A 14,791-nucleotide genomic window follows, 5' to 3' on the forward strand; every position below is an offset into this window, starting at 1 on the left:
ATGACCTCCTGGATGGTCTGTTGAAAGACTTCCGCGGCCGATGAGATGCTGAAACTCAGGCGCTTGTACCTCCTCAGACCTAGGTGGGTTGAGAAAGTGGTAATGTAGCGCGACTCTCTGTGGAGCTTAAGTTGGTGGTACCCCGCTTTTAGGTCTACCTTCGAGAACACACATGACCCAGTGAGGTCGGTGATGATTTCATCGATTGTTGGTGTTATGTGTCGTTCCCTTTTTATGGCCGCATTGGGCAGGCGCATGTCAATACAGATCCGGACTTTTCCGGGCTGTTTGGGCTTCCTGGTGACCACCATCGGGGAGACCCACGGCGTTGGTCCCGTGACTTCTTCAATGATGCCGGCAGCTTCCAGTGACCTTAACTCTTTCTCTACCTGTTCCCTCATGTGGAACGGTGTCTTCCGGTGTCTCACCGCACGTGGTTGCACTGATTGATCAATGTGTAGTTTGATAGTCTTTCCCTTGAGACAGCCTATCCCCTTCTGTAGCTTGGGGTGTTGCCTGAGAAAGTTCTCGACTTCGGCTGCGTAGTCAATGTGGCAGATAAATTTGACCACGCCCAAGTCTTCAGCCGCATCTCCGCTCAGTAGGCTTTCGATTCCCGCCTTCACGACATATATCTTTGACCACACCTTCTGTTCGCCATGTTCAAGAGTGGTGCGGAACCTCCCGATGACTGGCAGGGGTCTCCGGCTGCCATATGCAAATAGTCGAGTGTCTGTAGATTTGAGCTCAGGTGGTGGTGTAAGAGTTTGGAAAACACTGGTTGGCATGACGTTTACCGAGGCTCCCGTATCAATGGTCATCTGTACGTACTGGCCTTGGATGGAGACCGTGCATTTTCGTCGCCTGGCGGTTCTTTTCGGCGGTACTGGCCCCTGGTTCAGTGCAGATACCAGGTATACCTTTCGGCCCTTTCCTTCGCTCTCCGTGCCTGCCGTTTGCCGTAGGGCTGAGAGATCATCCCCTTCCTCTTCCGTTGAGGAGTTGACTACTGCAACCCTCCTTGCGCTGACTTGCTTCTTTTTTTTCGGTGACCCCTTTTCCTGAGCGCCTTGTGGGGGCTGCAGTGACGTGTTCGCTGATCTGCATGCTTTCGCGTAGTGATCCTTCCTGCCACACGCTCCGCACGTGGTGCCTTGCGCCGGGCAGTTTCACCTTCCGTGTCTTTGACCACCACACCACCCACATTCCGTGGGTCCTGGTACTCGAGGTTGCCACCTGTTCTGGGTGTGGCTGCCGCCACTTTCACCTCTCATAAATGGTCTGTCGGAGATCTGGGCGACCATCGCTGTGGAGAGGGACGGCTGCAGTTTCTGTAGTGTTGCTTCCATGTTGGCGGCCCTGGAGTGGGCAAGCTCCCTCTGTCGACCCAGTTCCAGGATGCGTTGTAGAGGGATGCCTTTCTCACTGAGTACGAGACGCCTCAGCTTCTCCGAATGTATGCCATTTATGATTTGTCGTCTGATCTCCCTCTCAGTGTTTGTGAACTCACACGACATGGCCAGTTTCCTCAGCCTCGTGTGGTAGGCGTCTAGAGTCTCATCAGTGGCCTGGATGGTCATGCAAAAAATGAAAGTCTCATAGTCTGGATTTAGTTGCGGGAGGAAATGTGCCGTTAAGGCGTCCTTTGCACTCAGGTATGCGTCTTGGCCATCATCAACATTCAGGGAGTTGAAGATGCGTAGCACCTCGTCGCCCACACTGAGGAGTAGATGAGCTTTCATCTTTCTGGATGACGTGATGTCCTTGCATTCCATGGCCATCTCGAACTTTTGTAGCCATAACTGCCATCTGGGTCCACTGGATGATGGGTCGGTGAATGGGTCGAAAGGTTGAACCAACGTCGACAAACTGCCCTGCGTGCGGGGTGGTGGCAACGCCATCGACAGGTTTGCCGCAATCCTGGACGGCATGGAGGGTCCAGGAGTTGATGACCCAGCCGCCATGGTGTCACGTACCCTCGGTTTGTTGTTTATGCTGTCGTGCTGGCCTGATGTTGTCCTGCCTCATGGGTTCGTCCGCACATTGCATTGAGGAGTGTTCTTTTGCGGTGAATGTGCCCACTGGCACTTGTGCGCCGACCGATGGGCGCCTTGTAGCATGTGCGCCATGCAGGAGAAATGGCAAGAGAAGAGAAAAAAAAAATTCTCGACCCCTTTAGGATGGGGTATGAGAGAGAAATTTTTTTTTTTTGGGGTGGGGGTCACGTGGTCTCGGTGGCCCCCACCGGGTGTCCAAAAATTCGTACGGGACGTCCGTGGGGCGTCCGCATGTGAGTTGATCTGGAGCGCGTGGTTGCTCGCTCACTTCCTCGTCGCCATTGTTAAGTACCGGTGCTCCGGAGGACCCCGCACGTGGGGCTGGCACCGGTCCAGGAGGCCGCGCGGCCTGGGGCACGGCATCGGCAGGAGCGCGGACACAAAGACACCCACACGCTGTGCTGGGTTTGCCCGGAACTGCCTCCTACTGCCGGGGGCGGGGCTTTTATTAAGCGGCCCTACGTCACCGCGCTGCGGGACGTAGGGCGGATATAACAGCATTGACAATTAGAATTTGGTGTTTGAAATAACCAAGCACAAATGAGTTGTAGTAAAAGTATGTTTATTGATATGCACGTCCACACAGGGTGAGTGGGTGGCAGCACATCATAAAAATAAAAGTTTAAAAGATATTAATGCCAGGACTCTAGAGTGGAATTTGTAGAAGAACAACCACGAGGCAGTCATGGCAACCACCTTTTGCAGTACTAACAATTTCTCACAAAATCTGGATACATATAATAAGATGGCTACTGGAAATACATGCATAATATTTTGGATAAAACTACAGTAGAATAATAACTGCATATGGTGCCTACTTATGAAAGTGGTTTTCAAGGACAATGGTTTTGCATTTGTTATGCTAGCACTTACCTTTTGAAAATGGAGAATAGTAATTTGCTGTTTTTTCGGCACTTCCAAAGTCGTAGACTACTGGTACTGCAGGACCGTTACTTGCTGGACAGATCCCTGCATTATATTTCACAGGATACTTCTAAAATGGAGATAGGCGAACCCCGTTTCCACGGGTACAATTACGTTACAATTGGTTTTTCACATGTTACAATCAAGTTACGAATTATTTACCAACAATATTTCTCTGATATATGGCTAATTAAACAATTATATATTACCTTGTAAAGTCTAAACAGATTCCCTCCTAGAAATGGCAGGAAGCCAGTCTTCGTGTGGTACCGCAAAAGGGATGAATTTCTCCAGGTGAGCATGGGAGTCTTGTTAGGAACATGCCAAAGAGACAGATCTTTTGCATGTATGTCATAATACCCAGGATTCTGTAAAACATTCAATTAACATGGTGTTTAGTTTCACAACATAGTATTGAATTTAATAATAACGTGATGCAAGAAACAATACATTATAGAGATATGGAGGCATTTCATTTATAAGGGGCATATTACTCTATTGGTCTGTTGCTCCCCCTGATTATGCCTTGGTCAATATGTTCAATTGAACCCCAAATGTTCACAGCATTCGTGTGATTTGGCTTCAGGCACATTTTTTATATATTTGGGTTCGGTTTATGACAGTTCATGCTGATGAAATATTGCTGTAAAAATAAATTGATCTGAAGAAGTCTGGCCTTTTCTAGCCAGCACATGTTCAAAACAAAGTGTAAGATAACAGAATACGTCAGAAGTTCAGAACCGTTCCAGCTAGAGAAGCTCAAAGAAAAGTGTCTAAAAAACGAATGTCTCAATGTTTCTCCAATTTAGAAATCTAAAATCAACGTTGTTTACAGCTGAACAAAAATATATAGATTATTTTTAAAAGAAACAACCAGTCCCAAATTCAAAAAAAGTAATGCAAATAAAAACATATAGAGCACCTCGAGTATCTGTTCCATACCAAGTGACAAATCAGATCAAAGAGACTGAAGGGTGGTCAAAAGAAGAGGTGGAGCAATGCGATATTCTTTTAAACCTTCCAGTGTATTCAGCAGGGGATCTATCAAGGGAAAAAAACACATAGAGAACACTCCGTTCTTACGGACGGAAAATCCTCTATACCTCCTTCGGATGGTAACCAAACTGGCCACAATACTTTCATTGTCATCTCTGAAATATCTTGAGAAGAAATATCTGATACAGAGCTGGAAAGATCCGTAGATGCTGCCGTAGACTTGAAAAACAAAGCACCATATTGCAATCTATTGGCAGCATTGCGACATTCCCAATTCCAGACAGTGGCGCAAAAAAGACAACTGGGTCTTCGGCCACAGTTATCCAGTTCTAATCCAATGCAAAAGGCGAAGGTTACCTGACCACCATCAATTGCGCCTTTCTTCGTAGATCCACGGATGTGATGAAGACACTAAAATAATTGTCATAGAAAGTCTGAAAGAGAGGACCGACCGAATAATATTGAACAGAACAAATGTACTAACATTACTAGAGGCAGTTCCTGAACTACAGTATATAAAGTCCCCCGACATCAAAGTAGTGGAATTCATACATGAAACAAGAATGAACTGGGTGGCAGTACATCTGAATGCCACCAGAATTTACAAAACCATTCTGGATAACCAAAATACCTTTCAACAGATGAGTTTTGAATTATCTGCTACTCGAAGAGTGTACACATTGAAACAAGGGTGGAACACCATAAAATGCCGCAATGGGAGCAAAGACCTCGAACTAGGATCGACAAGAACAAAAAAAGACCAAATCTCAAGATATGATATGATATGATAGTTTATTTATATAGAGCCTATACACAATGTGTTTCAAAGCGCTTCAAGGCAAGGGAGGGAAGAAGGGAAAATACAATGACATTCTTACGTGCCATGAAGAGTAAGGATGTGAAATTAACTATCGTATTCAGCCTGATGACATTTCAGATAGTGCAAGAGCTAAGACATAGATAAGGAAGGGAGGGGGAGAGTGGGAAAGAAATGCAAACAGACAGACGACTACCGTAATAGGCCTGACGACATTTCTGGTAGAGCCGGAGAAAAACAAGAGGTGAGGGAGAGGGGTGCAGAAAGGTAGGGGAGGAACAAAACAAGCGACTATCATACTAGGCCTGATGACATTTCAGATAGTGCTGGAGGGGGGGTGGGGAGGAAAAAAACAGTAAGGGGAGGGGGAGGAGACAGACGAGGTTGCTATCATACTAGGTCCAGCGACAATTCTGATAGACGGAGACTCTCAAGATCAACGGAGAATGAGAATGTAGACCCCTATAAATTGAAAATAAAGATCGGAGCTCTAGCTTTCTCAAGACTAAGCGATGTAGAAAAGTTAAAGAGCAATTCACCAAATCAAACCCATCTGAGATATGATGCATCATATCCACACAGAGGGCAAATTAACCATAACAAACACCGATAGTGGAAGACTCCCCCAGGAAAATGTGCTTGTGGAATACACTGGGGTCTGGGCATCTATTTGAAGGAGAGAATCAAGACCTGAAAATCTTTGACATCCTATGTTTTCAAGAAACGTGGATTAGCAAGCAACCTATTTGTGAAGGTTACACAACGTTTATGAACCCAGCCATTGTCAGAGCTAAAGGACGTCCTTCTGCAGGCCTTCTCACCCTTAGAAAGCATGGGACAAATTTTGGGGTTATTAAAGCATATAATCTAAACCCCTTTATTCAATTATTGATATTGGAACACAGCTTTCCACCCTGCAACAATGATCCATCAAACATCAAAAACCCAAGTGGCAAAATTACAGGTCTCGTCAACCTATACTGGAATCCTGTGACAGTTTCATTGATTGTGTGTTATCAACCATTGATGATATACATGCGCAGTACATCTATGCTGAGATTATACTGTGTGGAGACTTGAATATACATCTCTTTACTAAAAATGGAACGCTGATCCCCTTTCCAAAACTCCCAGCAAAAGCGCAGGTGTGGATGAAAGAGACAGCGCGACAGGACCTTGTACTAATGAACGGCCAGATGAGAGGCGATTCTCCAGCAATGCCTACTTGGAAAAAAGGTCATTCAGAGGCGTACTTGGACTATATATTCATTTCCCACACACTGAGTACCGAGATTGACATGTTGGAAATTGTCCCGGTGGAGCAGTGATCATCATAAACTAACAATGCTATGGAAATCTCATCAAAAGAGATCTCCTGATCACTCTCTCCAAATGATGGAGTTAGCCACAGCAGTATGAGGCTACGGATCTCAGACACTAAAATGAAACAACTAAAACAAACCTTTGTGAACACAGAGATGATAGAGTAAAACAATGATTACGAATGGCTCCTCTTGCAATTCAGGAATACGAAGCAAACTGCCACGACGCAGCAACCGATTCACAACCATGCCTACAGCAAAGAAACTGCTAATAGGAAAAAGCAGCTACAAATCGACCTTAGGAAGATCCAACATCTACCGGTGGAACAAAGCCAGATGCAAAAAAAACTTTGTAAACAATCATACAAAAATTGGCTTCATAGCACTAGGATTATCTGAGCACAAAATGATGCAGAACAATTGCTAAGGGCACTGGCAGGTCAAAATACTAGAGAGCTATGGAAAATCTTAAAGGGCCAAGATACCACACAGATCTGATAACATCAAATGTCGCAGAAGCAACCTGGATCACCTACTTCACCCAACTGTTTGTGAAGAAAAAAGAAGACTCAACTGAGATAGAAGCTTCAATTACCAACAAATGGGATTTAAATTGGGATCACGAAGACCTATTGTCACATATCAAGCGCCTCAATCCATCGAGAGCTCCAGGTCCGGACGGGCTTACTAATCAAATCATAAGATCAAACCCGGAGGCCTGGGCGGACCTTTGCCATCATATATTTGTATTGATCACTGACCTCAAACAAATTCCAGCAATGTGGCGAATGGCAACTTTGATCCCAATATATAAAAAGGGTAATAGATCAATTGCAAGCAATTACCGACCAATAGCCCTTTTGGACCCCCTTGGTAAGGTGTTTGCCTCCTATTTACTACAACAACTGACGGAGTGGGTGAAGATGAACAAAAGAAGAGACCCTAGACAGGCTGGCTTCATCCAAGGAGTGGGGACCAACATCAATCTTCTGAGTCTGAATGTACTCAAGTTGGAAGCTATTAAAACATGTATCAATGCAGTATTCATAGACTTCAAGTTGGACTTTGATAGTGTTAATCAACAAAAACTTTGGCAAAAATTAAACCTGTGGAAATGCCCGGCAGATATCCTAGAACCAATCAAAGCCCTATACTCCAATACGTTCATAAGAGTAAGATTATCAACAAACTGTACACTATCTAAGGAAATTCCAACTTGGAATGGGTTGCAGAAGGGATGCCCGTTTGCAGCCACCCTATTCAACCTTTATACTCAGACCTTGCATTGTCACAGAACATGCCAGCTGCAAATCCGCCCAGTCTAAATGGGACGCTGGTACTGTATCTTATGTACGCGGACAATCTTGTTCTATTGGACAGAACACAAGTGGGGCTACAAAAGTGACTTACTGCTTTAGAGAGATATGTAGAGGAAAACAACCTTATTATTAACATATCAAACTCACATGCCATGTCATTGGCTCACCAACCGGAAAAAACGGAGAGACTTAACAGTGTTCTTAAGTGCAAATAAACTAGATTATGTTGAAGGCATTAAATACTTGGGAATTTGGCTGAACCCAAGTATATGTGAAAAGGAATGGGCTAACCTCCTGAGAACAAAAACAGAAGCTCAGGCTCGACAAGGCCAAATGTTACATAAGAAATATGGTATGTTCTCATTAAAGCCTCTCATTACATTTTACCGACAGAAAGTAGTAGCAATACTCCCTTACGGAAGTGAAAGCATGCTAAATCTACACTGGAAGATGTGGGATTGATTGGAGGCGATTTTCTGGAGAAATATTCTAGCCCTGCCAAAGTAATTTCCTGTGCAGCAAATCCGTTTTGAATTGGCCCTGCAATCAATTAAATCAATTGTGACATGGAAACCTCTGGACCTTCATAGAAAAACTTTGTTAGATGACATCAGTCCACTGATTGACATTCTAAGATCTAGATCTAATACATCACACAATACAATTCTTAAAATGTGGAAAGAAGCATGCGGCCAGATGATGGGTGCCCTAGACTGGGCGATGGAAACCCTGATGCACTGCCCACTGGAAATTAAGAGAAAAATCCAGCTGATTGGATAGAGACAATAGCTAGATAGAGAAGAAAGCCTTGTACCAACTTGCAATACAAGGAGTGATTGAGAACAGAGCATTGAATCAACTCCCTTCATACCTTGCTCTCTTCCCCTGCCAATACACTAGAGACCTCTTTCTCAGAATGTGGCTTAATATACTGCATACAAGAGAGGTTCTAGTGACAAGAAAACAACTTGGTGCTAATTCCATTATTTGCCGGTTTTGCCAAAAAATTGAACAGATACAATCACTTTTCTATATCATTATGGACTGCATTGCTTTGACTGATGAAAAATGACGATTTGCCGCTATGTTACCCCAGAGACAATTGTACTCACACGTGAAGACAGATGTTCAACATTGATGTTGGGCACAAATAAGAAATTGATATTTAGAGTAGTTCAATTTTGGATAAAGCTAATCGGAAAGACTGGCCGATTTGTAAAGAATACCTTACTAGCTATCATTATGGTGGAACATCTGGCCTTTTGGGCTATTGACCAGATTTTAACGTTATGATTGTATTTCCGTTCTCTCTTTTTATCCCTTCCTTTTCTTCCTTCTTTTTATTTCATTTTTGAATTTCATATGTGCTATTTTTGAAGTATGTGTTCTGAAGGAAGGATGAGATAATGAAAACGTTTTGTGAAATAAAATTAAATCATTTATTTAAAAAATAAAAATAAATTGAGGATGCATTTAATTTGCATTATTTTGAGAAAAATGTGTAGGGCATATTATTAACAAAGGTGGCCTACACATTTAAAGTGGCACGTGCTGCAATACAAATGATGTGCTGGCCAGCCCCCTTTGCATACATCAGTGTCAGACTACGTATGGCTTTCTGTGTACCCATACGCACCCATAGGCCTCTTACTGTAGATAAATGTAATGGGTTTTTTCTCAGGTACAAAACTCTTAACATTTGGCACAGAATACCTCAAGACCACACCAACTGTCATTGGTTTTTATTGCTTTAGTTACAAAGGGGCTCTCTAAGTTATGTCTGTCTCTAAACCATCTAGAGACTGATGATACCTCCCTAACCCAGGTGTCCCTCAACTCCAGGATTGTCGCTAGAGATCAGTAAACCCTATCTACCAAACTGTCCAGCTAATTGTGATGGCCTAAAGGGAAACATCATACCTATCTAAGATTCCCTCAGGTAACGATCCTGGTGGTTCTTGCTCTAAATTACCCAATGTGAGATAGGTTATGGGTTTGTTCCTCTTAGAACTCGACCCACTGTCTCCTTCCTCTCTCTATTGTCTACCTCAATTTGCTGATCTTACTTCCTCTCTTACCCACACTATTACTCCCCTCTCCATACTACTACTCCCCTCTCCATACTATCACTACCCTCCAAACCACACTTCTACTACTACACCTCTCTCCACACTAGCACCTTCCTCTCCACACCACTACCCTCCGCTCCACACTATTTGTTTCCTCTTGACACTTCTAGTACTACTCCCCTCTACATAATTGCTAACCTTCTCTCAACACTACTTCTAATCTCCTACCTGCACTACTAATACTACTATCTCCTCTCTAAATGCACCTTCTCTCACTCACCCTCCTCACATTCCCCTAATCACATTGTCATTCACTTCCCACTCTCCCTCTACCACTCTTATGCAACTACCTTTCATGCACACTCAAACCCAAGAACCACTCTCTCCCAGCAAACAATTTCTCATCTTGTATACTCCTTCTGAAATTCTCTTCCATATTCCTCTGCTCTGTCCTTCCACTATTCGTCTCTTGGTCCTCTTACTCCTGCCTTAACCTCACCTGAGGCATTGGCAAGGCATTGGCCAAAATAGTGTTGTAAAGTAATGGGCTATTTTTGTAAAGTATACAGGCACAAGGGGAAGAGATAGGGAATGGGGCCCTTCCATCGACTATCCCCTCCTGACAGGGCCATGTCACTGGCTGGTTCACACACCTCTGGCCCCTTCCTCCTTTATGTTTCTGACTGCCTGTGGTATCGGGACAAGAAGTCAACAGTGGCTGCTTAGAGCCGGCTCTGTTATTGATCACAAAGGAATATGGTTGACAAGCCAGGCACCATCTCAAAATGTGAAGGTTAGTGTCTTTGTTCTGTGCCATCCGCATCAAGGGAGCATGATCTGTTTTCAGTCTATATTTTCTTCTTGCTAGATAGTGCCTCAGGATTTGGATGACCCACGTAATGGCCATGCGCTCTAGTTCTACAACTGGACAGTTCTTTTCAGGTGGGAATAATTTGCAGCTGGTGAACAGAATTGGCTTCTCTTCCCTCTCATAGATTAGGGAGAAGATTGTTTCAAGCCCTATTGAAGAAGCATCAGTTTGTGATAGGAATTCCTCAGGGAGGTGTAGCATGATTAAGACTGGACTTTTACAGAGGGTGGTCTTAATGTTCTCAAAGGTCAGTTGAGCTCTTTGGTCCCACTGTACAGAGCTGGCGAAAGCTGTAGTCAGCTTTTCTGTCAAGGAGACCATCAACTCAGATAATTTGGGGATAAAACTCTGGTAATACCCCAGCAGACCTAGAAAAGCGATTATGTCCTTTTTAGTGACCGGCTGTTGGTTTTTTGATGGTTTGGTGCACCACCCACCCATATTTCACTTAGAAGCATTTGAACCTGACCAATGACTTAGCTAAAGGACATTTTACGGGATTCACAGTGAAGCCTTCCTCCTTATTTGACCACAGATGTGAGTCACATGTTTTATGTGATCTTCCCAGCATTGGCTGTGTATAACTGTATTGTCCAGGTAGGCCCCAGTGAAATCCTGGCAGGAAGTAAAAAGAAAAAATCTGGATATCTCCCTAGTGGCTTAACGAGTTCTGTGTGACATGGTGTGGGGAGACTGAGTGGTATGGTTATCCCAATAACTTGAGTTGGTAGCCAAGCCTCCCTGGTGATACTCCCATATAATACAAGTTCACGGTTTGCGTTCTCCTACCAAACCTTCAGTTCATTAACATAGTACAACTGCATCGACTTCCATCTATTGGCCTGCTTGGTTTTGTAGGTTAGGCTCAGCCTTGGTGATGATATATGAGCCATGCCACCTGGCCAATAGGTTTTTGTGCATGGGCAGCTGGCCCATAACTTTGTCTCTCAATTTAATGTGCAGTCTGTCATTTTTATTGTAAGTCCTCTCTTGGCTAGCCTGGGCCACTTGTAGATGTTCCTAGCTTCTTCACTTTCTCCATATATTCCTTCATATTTTGAATAATCAGATGTTTGCTGATCTGCCAGCTCTTTGGCCCTTTCCATTCTTCCCTTAGGATGCCAAACACATGTCTAGCATTTCTGCCTTATACAAGTTTGAAGGGGGTATACCCCATAGAGGATTGTGAGTTAATTCAGTGCAAATAGGGCCCAGGAGAATTAGGTTATCAAAATTCTTCCAATCTTCTGCAAACAATGTTCTTAGGATGCGCTTAAGGGTCTGATTAAAGCTTTCCACCAGCCCATCAGACTGCGGGTCAAATTCCAATGTTCTCAAGGCCTTGATTTTCATAAGGTCTTTCATCCCACCCCCCTCTACACATCAACCATGACATGAAGCTGCTTCGTTGGTCCATGAGGATTTCCGTTCAGAGGTGAACTCTCCGGCAGAATGGTATAACCACCTTTAGGATCACCTTGGCCATGTTTCTTCTTAATGGAAATGCTTCCAGATGCCTTGCGGCATAGTGGTCGATCACGTAAATGTACTTGTCTTGAAGGTGCCCGTGGCCCCATGATGTCCATACCTATCCAATAGAATGTGAGCTCCATGATGGGAGTTGGCTGGAGAGAAGTTTGTGGCACGTCGACAGGCGAGATCTTTTGGAAGATAGGTCATGTCACACAAAACTGTTTCACTTGTGTGTACACCACAGGCCTATAGAAGCAGCTGAGGAAGGTCTTCAGTATCTTCTTTGTCCCACTTGCACAGACAGCAGGTTGGTATGAGCCAATTCCAACAGCGCCTTCCGGCAATTGCTTTGGGATCAGGAGTTAATGGGTGATCTCATCACTCCTCGGGTTGATATCAACTCTGTACAGGAGCCTGTTCCTTTCGTTGAAAACGGGGATGGGGACTTCAGAGTTTGGGTCTCAGCTTCAGGAACTCAATTTTTGTGGGCTTGTACTAGAAGTGGATTTCTTCTCTGTGTTTCAACAAATTCACATGATGCAGCCCATGGAGCACCTTGTATCTGCGAGTCATCTCATTGAGTTTCCATCATCTCTCCAACCATGCTTTGCCTAATTTCTGTTACTATGATCTTCTCGCAGACCAGTGGAGCATTGCATTGGCCAAGTTCAATAACATAGAAAAGGTTGCCAAGGTTAAAGAAGCCACCAGAGTCATCGATGGAGTCTGTATGGTCCCACAATGATACCACATGCAGCATATGGCCTCAAGAACACACCAACTCCTGTAGAAAGGATTTGTATTGTTTTAGTAATCAAGAGGTTCTCTAATGGCCATTCCTCTCTATCTCTTCTAGATACAGGCGTTCCATCCCTAACCTATGTGTCTCTCAATGCAGGGATTGTCGCTCGAGATTAGGTATCCCTACTATCTACCAAACTGTCTTGCTAAGAGTGATGGCCTAAAGGCAAATGCCTTATCTATCTAAGGCACTGCCAGTGAACAATCTAGGTGGTCACTGCTCTAAATTCACCAATTTGAAGTAAGTTATGAGTTTGTGTCTAGACACTCAGGCCCCCCCTTAAATGCCCTAATGTGCATCTTACTAGATATATCTGTTGCTTTCTGTTGCCTCTCCTACTATTCTCCCTCCTACTCCACTCACTGTCTGGCTTTGCTCATCCTGATACTCCTTCCTCTGTCCCATCAATATTCTTCGCTCTACTATTTACTTCCACCCTCCAAAGGTACTCCCTGTTGCTTCCTCTCTCTCCTGCACACTACTACCCCCTTTCCACCTACTACTACTACCCTCTCCATACGATTACTACCCACCTCTACACACTACTACTCTCTTCTGTACACTACTGAACACCCTCCTCTAAACACTAGTACCCTCTCCACACTACTACCACTCTCCTCTCCACGCTCTCCTCTCCACCCCCACCTTCTCCCACAGTCACCCTCCATTCACTTCCCTATTATCTTGTTATGTACTTCCTACTCTCCCTCTTTCAATCTCATGCACCCAACTTTCACAAGCACTCAAACTCAAGTACCACTTTCTCCTGCACTCCAATATCTCACTTTTCACACTGCTTCAACAATTCTCCATGCTCCTCTGCTCCACCCTTCCTCCACCTGGTCTCTTGGTGCTCTTGCTCCTCCAACGACCTTTCACAAATAACCCATTGCTTCATACCTTCACTTTTATCATCCCCCTGCTCCTTCGATTGGTCCTATTGCTCAGCTGGTTCCCCAGGACAACCATCACCTTTCATTTGACCAGGGGAAGTGGTCTTAAGCCTTATTCCATTACAGTACGCTGGTCCGTCAGTCTCTGACATTTGCAGTCCACAACAGTCAATGTCTCCGTTCATTTGAGGGCTTCCCGCTGGTGGAGAATGCCAGCTCAATGAGGGTGCTGCTCCACGGCCCTCATACGGGTAAGTACAATGTTACTGAGAGAGCTGGTCTGCTGGGCCTGGGCTCACACTTGCATAGTTCTTTTGAGGGTCTCCCTGAGCTGGTGGATCTGGCTGAAGCGCTCCCCACTCTGAGTTGTGCTGATATTCAAGCTAAGGTGGGTCATGTAGTGGCTTACAACGTTCAGGTTGCTGCTTGGTTTTCCATGCCCCTTGCTCATTTAGCTTTCTTTCTCTCTGGTTGTCTGTTGGCTGCCCAGTTGTCAAGGATGCTGTCATTGGAGAACCTATGAGAGAAAGAGGAAGACACTGTCCAGAATGATGCTGTGCAGGCATGGTACCTTTGTAAAGGAAACAGGCACAGGAGGAAGGGATAGGGACTGGGCCCTCCCAACTCCCAATCCAGTCCCCATCTCCACCTTACAGTGACAGATATCTGGCACTTTGACCCATTGCAATTCTGCCTGACTAAATGAATGCTGGACATGCGACTGACTCTTCCTCAGCCCACCTGGCATTTTTGAGGTCATTGACCTGCAGCCATGGACTCACCGTATTGTTAAATAAATAACCTCAATAGTCCTCATGGAAGAAAACATAATCAGGATAACATTTCAGGTACCCTTAATGCATTGCAGACCCCTCCCAAACGTATAGGTTTTTCAGATGTCTGTGTTGGTTAAGAATTCCATGTATTCTAATATAAACCTCAACAATTCACAATGTGTCAACCTCTGAATGATGACATGTGCTTGACATGCAAACGTATAATTCCCCACTTCAACCTTTAATAATTTGATCCACTTCAGAAGGATAAAAGGCTAAGTTTCTCCTATACAGATTCAAACGTGGGACCTGCAGGTTACTCATAGATCTCCAATCTACTGAGATATCTGCAGAGTTTAAAGTGCTGTACTACTTTGATAATATTCACAAATTCACAGGATTCAATTTCCTTTTGCTACCCTCACCCGGATCCTACCTTTCTTCAAACCTTTTCTAGTCTCTTGAACTCTTA

At 44.4% G+C, this 14,791-nt stretch overlaps 1 protein-coding gene across 3 annotated transcripts in view; it reads right to left on the reverse strand.

Annotated features, from left to right (window-relative positions):
• The window catches only part of LOC138456738 (intelectin-2-like), a 665,295-nt gene that overhangs the window by 143,455 nt on the left and 507,049 nt on the right, over nt 1-14,791 (reverse strand). For all 3 annotated transcript variants that reach the window (XM_069607198.1, XM_069607197.1, XM_069607196.1), the window contains 2 exons: nt 3,191-3,349; nt 2,931-3,051 (listed from right to left, as the gene is read on the reverse strand). In XM_069607198.1, coding sequence (XP_069463299.1) covers nt 2,931-3,051; nt 3,191-3,349 — 280 coding nt within the window. The remainder of the gene's footprint in view (nt 1-2,930; nt 3,052-3,190; nt 3,350-14,791) is intronic.

Source organism: Ambystoma mexicanum, chromosome 1p (genome assembly GCF_040938575.1).
Source record: "Ambystoma mexicanum isolate Mex_15411 chromosome 1p, UKY_AmexF1_1, whole genome shotgun sequence".
Classification (NCBI taxonomy): domain Eukaryota; kingdom Metazoa; phylum Chordata; class Amphibia; order Caudata; family Ambystomatidae; genus Ambystoma; species Ambystoma mexicanum.